This window comes from Punica granatum, chromosome 1 (assembly GCF_007655135.1).
Source record: "Punica granatum isolate Tunisia-2019 chromosome 1, ASM765513v2, whole genome shotgun sequence".
In the NCBI taxonomy this organism is placed as follows: domain Eukaryota; kingdom Viridiplantae; phylum Streptophyta; class Magnoliopsida; order Myrtales; family Lythraceae; genus Punica; species Punica granatum.
The window spans coordinates 7,232,607-7,244,888 of NC_045127.1; the positions used below are offsets into that span (position 1 = coordinate 7,232,607).

The following is a 12,282-nucleotide window of genomic DNA, read 5'->3' on the forward strand; positions in this document are numbered from 1 at the left end:
TCAATGATACATAGATGATAGAACAATATAAAATAAAAATAAAATAAAATATATAAAATACAACAAAGACATAGCGCGAACTCTCTGCGAAGAGGGAGATTAAAGAAAACGCGGGACCGGAGAAATCCTCCGATCGGATCAACTCCCTCTGCAGATTCAAATCAAGGACCGGGAAGGATGTCGTCCTCGACCTTCAGCGGCGATGAAACCGCTCCATTCTTCGGCTTCCTCGGCGCTGCAGCTGCCCTGGTCTTCTCCTGTAACCGCTCCTCCGATCACCTCTCCCATCATCCTGATCTACGGCTTTCCTGTTGTCGCGATCTAATACTATGATTGGGCGATTCGATTGGTTTTGTTCTCAGGTATGGGAGCTGCGTACGGGACTGCAAAGAGCGGCGTCGGCGTGGCGTCTATGGGCGTGATGAGGCCCGAGCTGGTGATGAAGTCGATCGTCCCGGTGGTTATGGCTGGTGTTTTGGGGATTTACGGATTGATTATTGCTGTGATCATCAGTACCGGGATTAACCCCAAAGCCAAGTCTTACTACCTCTTCGACGGATACGCTCATCTCTCATCTGGTCTTGCTTGTGGTCTCGCTGGGCTCTCTGCTGGAATGGCTATTGGAATCGTCGGTGATGCCGGCGTTAGGTAAATTATTCCTCTCCATTATCTCTTTGCAATTCTTTACTTATACCATTTCTGTCGTTTAATCAAAGCAACTATGAAACTGAAGGGAGCCGGTTACTTTCTTAAGCTATATGGATGCAGTTAGATATCGATGCATTGCTGCTTCATGATATAAATATAATTGGCTGATATTGATAACACCTTACTATTTCTTGCGTTCACTTTGCTTTGTGCCACCAGTGGCTAGTTGGAAAATTGCATCATTAAACAACCTCAGTATTGCATGTTGACAAGTGCTTCGGCAAATTAGGATTTTGCAACATGAATAACAGCGACTGATTGAGCATATGCTGCATGTTTATTTGCCGGAAGTGCCTGATAAGTTGCACCCTTGAATGGGAGTCCAGTGAACTCACTGCTAGACATGCATGGTTAGTGTATGTGTACTAGTATGGATTGTTGCTTCTCCAAGTCGCTACAACGTTTTAATGTCAAGTTTGATTGAATATGCTTCTTGTTGGATTCTTGGGCTCGGTTTGTTGTAGTTTAAAAAGTCAAATTCTAGATGACTGAGTTTGTACTGCTTTTTGGATGGCATTTTCAGCTTTATTCTCCTGCATATACAGCTCAACATTGTAAATTTTCCTACGGGAGCAGTTGAACTTTCTTATTATTGCGTTGAAAAATTTCAACTGTATAAGTTGGGAAGCATCGACTTAAGTGTTAGATTTATTTCCCCAAGATGGCCGACTGAATTGCTTGTTGGTTGTTGGAGTCACACATCCTTTTCTGCTTGAATATGTACATCGAAATGTATACATAATAGTTAAAAGTAAATTTAGTTTTGCTTAGGTATCCTAGATATATTGTATTTCTAATTTTTTTATGCCTTCAAAGATTAATTTGAAATATGACATGCCGTAAAGTCTACTTTTAGAATCTTGTCTTGTCTTGGCCATCAAATTATTGATGTACTGTTTGCATCTTAGTGGTAGAGTTGGTGGATGTCTCCTTAGTTTGAGTCATAAGCTCGATTTGATCAACTCATACAGATTACCAAACCACAACTAGACAAGAATTGTATTGTTTTATGAAAATATCGCCTAAAACATGTGCTTAGTGCTTAGGTAGAGTAGTTTCATGAGCTCATGAGTTTGTGGATCAAATCACGTGTTCATGAGCTCATTGATTTATTGTATTATATTATGTTTGCTTTGGAATTTAAAGAGGAAAGAAAAAAACAGAATGTTCGGAAGAAAAAGGACATTTATTTTAGGATTTGAGATAGATATACAAAAGCAAAGAAACAACTACTACTAATTAAAGAATAAGCATGGTTGAGCGTGATCTAAAAGAGAAGAGAACAGAATTCAGAAAAGAGAAGTGAACAATTCTGCCTCCCCTCTTTTATTCCTCATTGGAGAGATTTAGAATGGTCGGATGGGAACTCTATCATAAAAGGAAAATACTTTTTCCTCCTAGTCGGAGGATGCCGAATACCTCATGAATATACATTGCCCATCTTTTGCTGGGAAATTACAGACATGCCATTGTGTCTTGTAGCACTGATTTTCAGCAGATTTAGTCGGCACAAATAGCAGTGCTCATTATAAAATCGTCAAATGTACGTGTGCACCAGTTATCTTTCATTTTCAATTGAGTTGCCCGGCCTGTCATTTATTGGTTATGGCTTTGCATTTAAAGATTTGGACTGGGCCATGTACACGTTTCTCTGAGGAACTGGGTTTTAGTGATTGTATTGGGTTGAGATCAAGTTCAGCCCAACTCCGGAGAGCTGGGAGTAAAAGGAGTGCACTCGCGAGTGAAGAGGTTGTACTGGTTTACCATGACTTACCGGTTTACGAGTCAGGGCTATTTCTCTCAGTTCCAATGAGTCAAGTCATTGCTAGAATGGGGTCACAGCTTGATTGACGAATTCAATAATCTTGGTTTGCATCTCTTCGCTGTTTTCTTAATAGTTCACATTATGCAACGACTGAGCTGATGACCCAGCTAAGATTTCATCCAAGGGGTGAATTCTGTGTATCTGTGTAAAAGTGTGTCGTTCTTTCTTGCTGAACTCAATTTTTGATAACACGAGAATTGATGAAAGCTATATTAGAAAGTTTTTTTCTTTTTGGATAAGTTATATTAGAAAGATAATTGGAATCGTTGTGCTGTTATTTCTCAAAAATGGATTTGTGGGTTCAAACTGCATCATGATCCTTGGTTGAAATGTCTTGGTCTGTCACGGCTGTATCTGAAAGTAATGTGAAGTTGTAGTGACCCTATTTGTCTCTTACTAAGGATCTACTTTCGGAGTGTCTTATTGCAATTAGGATTGCCTGGTGCAGATTGCATCTAGACTACGTGCATTCTTATATCAGGTGGATTTACACTTAAAAAAGGCCACTCATCTTTATTTTGCACTCCGGAATCCGGTCTCAAGGACAACCATTTATTAAACATAGGACAGCATGCAATTGTGCCAGCTATCTATCCAGCATTTATTAAGATACGCATGTCCCATGGCTTGATGGATGGCAGCTGCCTTGAATACTCTTAAGAGCTATGCAGGCTATGCAGGCTTGAACATTAACATTTAAACTGGACTACATATCCTTTTCTTTTTCAGTGTCAGACACTCCATTTTAATAGCAGATGCTGCTTTTAAGCTTAACATCGTCACATGCATGCGTCCTCTTACTTGATCTCTTGGTTCCACTTACATTTTATATGTCCGATTTTGCAGGGCCAATGCACAACAACCAAAGCTCTTTGTTGGTATGATCCTCATCCTCATCTTCGCAGAAGCTCTCGCCCTGTATGGCCTTATTGTTGGCATCATCCTTTCATCCCGAGCTGGCCAGTCCAGAGCAGAGTAATACCGGATGGTGGTTCTGTGGTTCGTCCCGCGTTCTATTTATTTTCCTTTGGCTAGTCCTTTTCTTTACTTACTGGTGATGGGGCTTTGGAAATTAAATTTGATCTCTGGCTGCAATATCGTCGCAGCTAATTCCTTATTATTCTTATTATTCCATATCCTTCATATGCGTAACTCTTGAACTATGGTCTTTGCTGTTTCGCTGAACTACTATGTAATGCGTTGTCCGTTTAGCTCGATCTGCAAGTATCTCATCTACCTAACCAATTTGAGCTCGAAGTTACTGTTTTGTCAATTTTGTGCACGTACTTCATCAACAAGAAATTGAAATCCAAGTAAATTTGGGACAAGTAGTTTGTTGGTCGCAGTAAATAAGGTTTAACTGTTCCAATATATGAATAAACGGAAGGCCTGGCTGCAGTTGCAGAGCTCCCACATGACACTGTCAACATCGCCTGCAAAGCAAAACAGAGGGCTGAGGCAGGGAGTACTGTAAGCCTTTTTTTTTTTTTGGATTGAATGGTAAAATACTGGAAGCATAATTCAGAGCGACCTCTATGACCAAATTTCATATAGATCTCCGGGAAAAATATAAAAACTCCCCTTGTAGTTTAAGGTCGGGATAAATTACATATTGCGTTTTTGTTAGGGATAATTAGTCCTATTGTGGTGTATTTCGTTGGGTTACGACGTTAGTTTTTTTTTTTTTCATTTTGAGACTTCAATCTTTAATTTTTTAATCATTTTGGTTCTAAATTTTTTTTCTTTTAACATTCCTATCCTCAACTTTTCATTTTTTTATTTTAGTCCTAGAAAGAAAATTGAAAGGCGCCGAGGTCGTCGCCGTCCTCCGAGGACACCGGCGACCTCGGTGGGGGGGTTGGGGTGGCCAATTGACGGCCCCAACCCCCGCATTGATTGGGGACTCCGAGTCGGAGTAATGGATTCATAGACTGGGTTTGCCAATCGATAACCTCAGCCCTTGCACAGAGGTCGTTGGTACCCACGGAGGATGCCGGCGACCTCGATGGAGGGGTCAGGCTCGTCGATTGGCCATCCCAGTTCGCGAATCGATCAGGCATTCTGACTCGGAATCCGCGATGATTCGGGGTTGGAGCTGCCAATCGGCGACCCTTACCCCTCCACCGAGGTCGTCGGTACCCACGGAGGATGCCAGCAACCTCAATGGAGGGGTCGTTGATTGGCCACCCCAACCCCTCCGTCCATGTCGATCTTCTTTTTAGGAAATGAAAAAAATAAAAACTCGAGTATATGAATGATAAAAGAAAAAAAGAGTTAGAGTCGAAATGATTAAAAGACTAAAGATTGAAGATTAAAAATGGTAAAAAAAACTAAAGTTGTAACTACTATGGTTAGCGGAGTACACCACGGGAAGATTAATTACCCCTAACAAAGACACGGGATGTAATTTGTTCCGATCGCAAATCATAAAAGGATTTTTTTTGTACTTTTTTCTAGATGTTATCATCTACGGTGAATAGGATGCTTGACGATGAATAGCTCAAGATATTTTGAACGAAGAACGATTAGGGACGAAAACTCTCAAGATGCACAATCATTTACAATACTGAGGTAAGATCATCCCCGTGCTTTAATTATCAGCACTACTGTGCAGTCGACCAGCTTGCGCCGCCTGGGGCCTAAACCTTATATGGAACTGGCCCGATGCAAACGGCTCGAAGTCCTCCCAATGAAGTGAAAGCAACAAGTCATTCTACACGTACTTTGCGCGACATGGGGGCCTTCTTGTTTAGTTAACAAATGACACAGAGAGAGAGTGTAATCGTTTTCTTGAATGAATGGATTTAACCAAGCGGACGGCTCCACGGATTGAATGTTGGAGAAAGTTGATTTAAATGAACCCAATCATGAGTACGTAATTAACCTGAGGCTCATGCTGGGCCCACAAATACTGTGCTCGTAAAGTTGCTGGGGCGGAGAGTGGCCCAGGCCCATTAATCTACAGTCCAAAACCCTCATCGAGGCTCATTGTGAGGCCAGCACCGGTTGCCACGTGGCACACAGTCAGGGCCCCCCCCCCCCCGGGGGAAGAGAATCTCCCGTCGCTTTTCTCCGGGAGCCCCCCCCCACGCCGGTCAGAGGCCCCTTCTGACACCATTCACGGATCCTAAAAGCCTCTCATATTTTATTTTCGTCCGTCTTTTTCGATAAAGACACCCCAGGTTCATCCAGTCAGATTAACGGCTACTTCTCCCCCCACCCCCCCCCCCTCGGGAAAAGACGAAAAGGCCCCTCCCTTGCCCCTCAGGAGCTCCTTTTGGCGGGAGTTCTGGGATGGGGGGCCCACGCCCAAGAAGACACGGACCCGGTTTTGACTCTACCGGCGGGTCCCCTCCCTCTTTGTCCGTCAACGCCGTAAGACCGGCGCCGGTGGGGTCAAAGACACGTCATCTCACCGAGCAAATCAGGGAGGGATTAATGAAATATGATCAACAGGATGACCCATTGGCTCGAAAGTTCGGAGAACTCGTGAAAGCATTTCCGTAAGAATCAATTTCAGCTCGAGATCGGAAGCTTAATCACGGAATTCAAATTTCCTACTTCATGCTGACAAAATCATGAATGAAACAACAATATACATTGAATTGAATGTTACACACATGCAATAAATTTCCTTCAGGCTGGGGAAGGCAACGAGGTGGGATCGGCTGATGAAGGGATGTCCGGCCCAACCCTACACCCCTCGAGCATGAACACGACGTCCGCCATCGCAGGCCTGTCGCCGGGATCGGTTGTCGTGCAGAGCAGCCCCACTTTTACACCCAACAGGAACTCCTCCCACTCCGATGACTCCGGATCTAGCTCGAGCAATCCCGGCTCTATGAGTTCCGATATCTGTCCCCTCTGGAGTTGCCTCTTCACCCACTTGACAATGTCTTCGTCTTGGTTGAACATTACTGGCTTCTTCCCAGTGAGAATCTCCAGCAGCACGATCCCGAAGCTGTACACGTCGGACTCCTTGGTGGCCTGTCCAGTCAGAGCAGCTTCGGGTGAGACGTAGCCCAATGTCCCAACTGGTGCAGTGGATGACGAGGGAGCTTCTTGTGGGGTTGGCCTCACGAGCCGATCGAGGCCAAATTCGGACAGATGGGACTCAAAATCTGCATCGAAGAAGACGTTCTGAGGCTTCACGTCCCCATGGATCACTGGAATTGAATGCAAGAAAGATAGCCCTCGGGCGATTCCAAGGGCAATGAGATGACGCATTGGCCAGTTCAGCATGTGCCCATCTCGGTGTGAAGCTTCTTGCAGCAGAGTGGCCAGGTTCCCGTTCGGCATGTAATCGTAAACTAAGAGACGAACATCTGGCGGACCTGCATAATATCCTCGTAGAACGGTCAAGTTCCTGTGCTTAATCTTTCCCAAGTCTTCAGCTTCTCTGCGGAATGTGGCTTCATCAATAGACCCATTGGGGACTCGCAGAATCGCGAGAACCATCCCATCTTGGAATGAGGCCTTGAAGACTAAACCATATCTTCCTCGGCTCAAAACATTCTCCTCATCGAACTGTCGGGTTGCTTCCAACGTTTCTGCATATGTAATCCTGTTACTGAACATTACAAGCTTCGGCCCTCCTTCATCTCCGCTCCCACGGCCTCTCTCTCCTCCTGAGCTAGTACGTGGGCTCCGTTTCTTTTCCCCATTAGCTCCTCGGAGCCTCCTTCGCCACCGTAAGAGGCTGAAGACATAACCGCAGCAACACATAGCCAGGAAGAAAGCTCCTGCCGCGATAAGAGCAATCAGTATAATCAGCCTCTTCCTCTTCCTGTTTTTCACATTAGGGCATTCTCTTCCCAAAGGCATCCCACATAATTTCCCGTTCATAGCGAATACAGCAGGGTCATTGAACCGAGAGCCCAGTGCTCCAGGAATCTCACCCTCGAGGTTGTTTCTCGAAAGGTTCAGGTACTTCAACTCATGAAGATCGGAAAGATTTGCCGGAATTCTTCCGCTCAAATTGTTCGATGAGAGATTCAGTACAGTCAGATATGATAATCTTGACAGAGATCCAGGTACGCTGCCCGAAAGTTTATTTGAGTCCAGTGACAGCGAAGTCAGAGAGAGGCATTTCGATACCTCCACTGGGATTTCACCTGTCAGATCATTTCCACCCAAATCGAGCTCCGTCAGGCGAGAAAGGCGAGATATGCTGCCCGGAATGTGACCCCTCAAATGATTCGAGCGAAGCTCAATTGCTTCAAGACTTGAGCAGTTACCGAGCTCTGCAGGAATTGGACCAGAGATCTGATTTCTTGACATTGAAAGAACAGATAACGATTGAAGAAACCCGTAAGTCACTGGAATATTCCCAGAAAAAGAATTCGAGCTGAGATTCAGATGGTTCAGAGAAACCAAGCTGCTGAACCCTTCAGGCACATCACCAGAAAATGAGTTCTCTTCAAGCGAGACAACTTGCAAACCCGGTAACCCGAAAAACTCAATCGGCAGCTTCCCAGAGAGATTCTGCTTGCTTAAATCGAAACTTGTCAGTCTCATCAAATTCCCAATACTCGAAGGAACCTCCCCCGAAAAACTGCAACTGCTCAAGTTCAGAACTTGTAAGCTCTTTAAGTTCCCGACATTATAAGGAACTTCGCCGGACAAATTATTGTAGCTCAGATTGAGAGTACTCAAATTTCTCAGCTGCATGATCTCTTCGGGGACATTGCCAGTCAGATTATTACTGCTCAGATTCAACATCTCGAGCCCGGAAAGGTTTCCCAACTCCTGAGGAATCGGTCCCGAGAACAGATTTCTCCCCAGAGAAATCATCCTCAAGCTCCTCAGCTCACTCAAGAAAACCGGAACCTGACCTGAAAACCGATTGCCCTCCAGATCAAGAACCTGCAACAAGCTACAGTTGACGATTTCGCCCGGAAGCTGGCCAGACATCGAATTATTTCCCATCCTCAGCTCCTCTAACTTGTACAGATCGCGAATTTTAACCGGCAGTGTACCGGAAAAGTCATTTCCTGAGAGATCTATTACCCGCAATGTGGAAATGTTGGTCAACCAATTCGGGAACACGCCCTGTATGTTGTTCTCGTGAAGGTCTACTACCTCCAGAGAACTAATGCAGCTCTCCAATGGCGGCTCAGATATCCCCGTGAAGGCATTAAAGCTCAAGTGGATATTTTTCATGGAATTGAAACTCGAAAGCGAAAGGTTACAGAAGAGAGAAGGCGGGACAGAGCCCGCGAGCTCGTTCCGAGAAAGGGAGAGGGCTTCGAGCGTCTGAATGGACCCAATAGTCCCCGGGATTAAACCTCTGAGAGAGTTGTCCTCGGCGCTCAAATGCCGGAGAGAAGAGCAGTTAGATAGAGCCGAAGGGAGAGTTCCGTACAGACGGTTGGAATCGAGCCACAGGTACTCAAGCTGTTGGAGAGCGCCGATGGTGGAAGGTATTTGCCCGAGGAAGCGGTTGAAGGAGAGGTTGATGAGCTGGAGCTGGGATTTCGCCGAGAAGTTGCCAGGAATCTCGCCGGAGAAGGAGTTGGAGGAGAGGTCGAGGTACCGCAAGCTCGGGGAGAGGTCGGCGGGGACATTGCCGGAGAGGAGGTTGTGGGCTGCGTTGAGGACCTGGAGGTTGGTGAGGTTGAGGACGGCGTGGGGAAGGCCGCCGGTGAGGGAGTTGTCCTGGAGGTAGACGGCGCGGAGGAGGGAGCACTGGGAGAGAGAGGAGGGGATGGAGCCATTGAGGCTGTTGGAGTGGAGGCTGAGTTTGCGGAGCTGGAGGAGGCCGCCGAGGTCCTGGGAGAGTGGGCCGGAGAGCTGGAGGCGCGGGAGGCGGAGCTCGCGGACGCGGCCGGAGTAGCAGAGAATGCCGCGCCAGTCGCAGGGGGCGGAGGGGGTGGAGGGGGACCAGCCGTCGAGGGAGCCGAGGGGGTCCCGGAGGCCGCCCCGGAAGGAGAGGAGGGCGGCGATCTCGGAGGAAGAAGTGGCCTGCTGCTGCGAGTGAGTGAGGATGGCGGCAAGCAGAAGGGAGAAGAAGAGAGAAAGAGCCGTTGCAGCCATGGGAGAGAGGGGGAGATGCAATGTGGGTCTGAGGGGGTGGGGGAGAGGGAGAGGTTTAATGGAGTTTTGTGGGTTGTGGGGTTCGAGATCGAGAAGGGGGGAAGGCGTTGGGAGTGGCGGAGGAGGAGGGAGGAGACAGTGGAGAGGGGGAGGGAGCGTCCCTGTTGCTATACAAACTGTTAGCAACAGCAGCAGCAGCAGCCGATGATTGGGACTTGGGAGCAGCAGAAAGTGGGAAGAGAGAGAGAGAGAGAGAGAGAGGAGAGACACAAGGCCACATATATAAGTGCGAGCCCAAGTGCTGTGTCTGCGTGCTTTGTTTTCTGTCGTCTAAAATTCAGGTAGACACATACGAGAAACGGATTCAGTAGAGCAACCGTCGCGATCGAATTTTGAAATTCGAGACATAAACCAATAGATTTCAAGTTCGATATTCGTACACTTCATGCATTCGTATGTTTTCACTTCTCATATCCCTTATAAAGCTCGTGAACCTCTATTGTAATTATAATAAAATCAATGAAATACAACTTACCGAATAAAATTAATAGATATGTTTCATGTTGGAGCCAAAAGTGATTGCATGTATTTTTAGTTATATATACATAGTATTTATTCATTAAAAAGCGTCAGGCCGACATTATTGATCCTGTGAACACATCTCAATGATCCTTATAGTGTGCTACGTTAGTTGTTTTGCATGCCAAATAATATTTCCTCTTTTTCCATGACAGTTCCCTTGAGAGTCCCTAGCTAGGCTCACATGATTGGGATGTACGCATCGATCACATTTTCTTTTTTCTCTACACTTCCTGACATATGAAAGTCTAGTAGGCCTCAATTGATCGATTGAGGTTTAAGCCTAAATCGGTTCATTAAAGGACAAATTTCTCTCAACCGTGAATTTTCATCGATACATGACTTGAATCCTAGAGTTTACATTAGGAGAAGTCAACTCACTCGAATCATCTTACTTAGAAGAAGCTATATCCGGATATCATGGAACTTCATTTCACATATAACTGTATGCTATACCTCATGAGTCATGAGTGCAACGCTAGGGTTAAGCAAAAGTAGCATCCATGTTAAGATTTAAAAACAAAACATGCATAAAGGGAAGTTTTTTTTTCCCTCAAATTAGACTTCTTTTTAAAATTTATGCCCAAACTAGACTTGGTTTGAAAATAATTCACAATCTAGACTTCTTTGTGTGAAATCATTTCAATTCAATCTCTATTCTTTAAACTCTTTTAAAAACACCCTAAAAAAGTATAACCAGATAACCATTATAAAATTATTAGCCGTTTTACAAATTCGGTTAACTAGTTAATCGAGTTTTTTTTAAAATGATGAATTCTATATAGAAATTAACCGGTTCGATTATTCTGGACAAAATTCTTAGGAGTCAAGCATGAATTGAAGCTAATTTCCATACCCCTAAAGATATTCCTATGCTTTATTTACTATACCAGTTTTCATGATTCATTTAACCGAAAATTAGATAAAAATTAATTGATTTCGGCTATGTTGGATGCAATTTTTAAGAGTCAAACGTAAATTGAAGTTAATTTTTGTAGATCTTTTAGTTTTGTTAATTTAGTTTTCAATTATTTTTACTATTTAAATTATTTTAGTTATTTTACTGAATTTTATTTAGTCATTTTAGTATTTTATATTTTTAAAACTATTTATGATTAAATATCAGTGAACTGTCGGTAAACAGATTATAGTAAGTAACTAATCAAATTGGTTGTCGACTACACACTGAATTGAAGTAAAATTAATCCTCAACCTACGTCCTCGTTTTTTTTTTTACTGAACATACCCACCCTTGGGAATTTGTGGATGAGCAAACATTTAAGGATTTACTTAAGGATGAATGATAATGGTGTTTTTATTTTTCACCTATCCTCTATTGGGTTAAGGACTTAAATCAAACAAACTAAATTTTTATTGGGAATATACATTAAAAGAAGAATAATGTTACTTATTTTTTATTGGGCCAAAGAGTTAAATCAAACAAATCAAATGTCTTGGGGGAATGTAAATAAATAAATAAAATAATGTAAGTCTATTATGGAATTAATTTGCAAAAATGTTTATTGTGAAAAACATTTTGGAAAAGAGATTGGACAAAAACTCCATAAAAGGGTGAAAAAGGAGTTCCCTAATCCCATATATATGGCTTTGTTCTTTGAATTCATTTTGGGTTCCAAAAAGGGGTCCAAGTAAGCAAAAAGTTCCTTACGTGGAATTGTGCCCTTCATCCCAAGGGGAGGGAGGGAATGGCAATGGCCCTTTTGCTTTATGGAGTTGGGAGGTGATGGTGATTGATTGGCGATGGGGGGGTTAGAATCATTAACTCTTGTGAATTCTTATCAGCTCTCACGCTTTTGGCTTTACATGCAATAGATGCTTGACAGATGTGTTCCTCTCAATATATACACACACATATATATGTATATATAAATCGTGGAAGGGAGGGGTGGACTGGCTGCTGAGCAGCAGTGATCATGAGTGGATGCACTGCGTGATTAAATTTAAAGTTGGGAGAGGGAACACAAATATATATTTTCCCGCTGGATTCTCATGCATGGCCACACCATGCATATCAATAGATCCTTTGCGTTGGGGGGACTGGACCAGGACCACACAACAGCGTACTATATTAATTAGTGGAATCTAAAATATAAATGTCGTGGGAAAGTTCGTAC

The 12,282-nt window shown here is 44.0% G+C and overlaps 2 protein-coding genes across 2 annotated transcripts; one reads left to right on the plus strand and one right to left on the minus strand.

Moving 5' to 3' along the window:
• The first annotated feature begins 53 nt into the window (after positions 1–53).
• LOC116211285 (V-type proton ATPase 16 kDa proteolipid subunit-like) lies at positions 54–3,750 on the plus strand. The gene is made up of 3 exons (XM_031545599.1): positions 54–259; positions 363–648; positions 3,380–3,750. Exons 1-3 carry the CDS (start codon positions 178–180, stop codon positions 3,510–3,512), a joined length of 501 nt encoding a protein of 166 aa, XP_031401459.1. The 5' UTR covers positions 54–177; the 3' UTR covers positions 3,513–3,750.
• A 2,313-nt stretch (positions 3,751–6,063) lies between these two features.
• Positions 6,064–9,915, minus strand: LOC116196338 (probable LRR receptor-like serine/threonine-protein kinase At4g36180). The gene has a single exon (XM_031526046.1). The coding sequence runs from the start codon at positions 9,566–9,568 to the stop codon at positions 6,170–6,172; it is 3,399 nt and encodes a 1,132-aa protein (XP_031381906.1). The 5' UTR covers positions 9,569–9,915; the 3' UTR covers positions 6,064–6,169.
• Positions 9,916–12,282: the final 2,367 nt, after the last annotated feature.

Bases quoted from the DNA above. Each gene is read 5' to 3' on its own strand.
- LOC116196338 (XM_031526046.1), bottom strand. From the start codon at position 9,568: ATGGCTGCAACGGCTCTTTCTCTCTTCTTCTCCCTTCTGCTTGCCGCC.
- LOC116211285 (XM_031545599.1), top strand. From the start codon at position 178: ATGTCGTCCTCGACCTTCAGCGGCGATGAAACCGCTCCATTCTTCGGC. The intron at 260-362 runs GTAACCGCTCCT...TTTTGTTCTCAG, and splicing joins AGCTGCCCTGGTCTTCTCCT to GTATGGGAGCTGCGTACGGG. The intron at 649-3,379 runs GTAAATTATTCC...CCGATTTTGCAG, and splicing joins GTCGGTGATGCCGGCGTTAG to GGCCAATGCACAACAACCAA.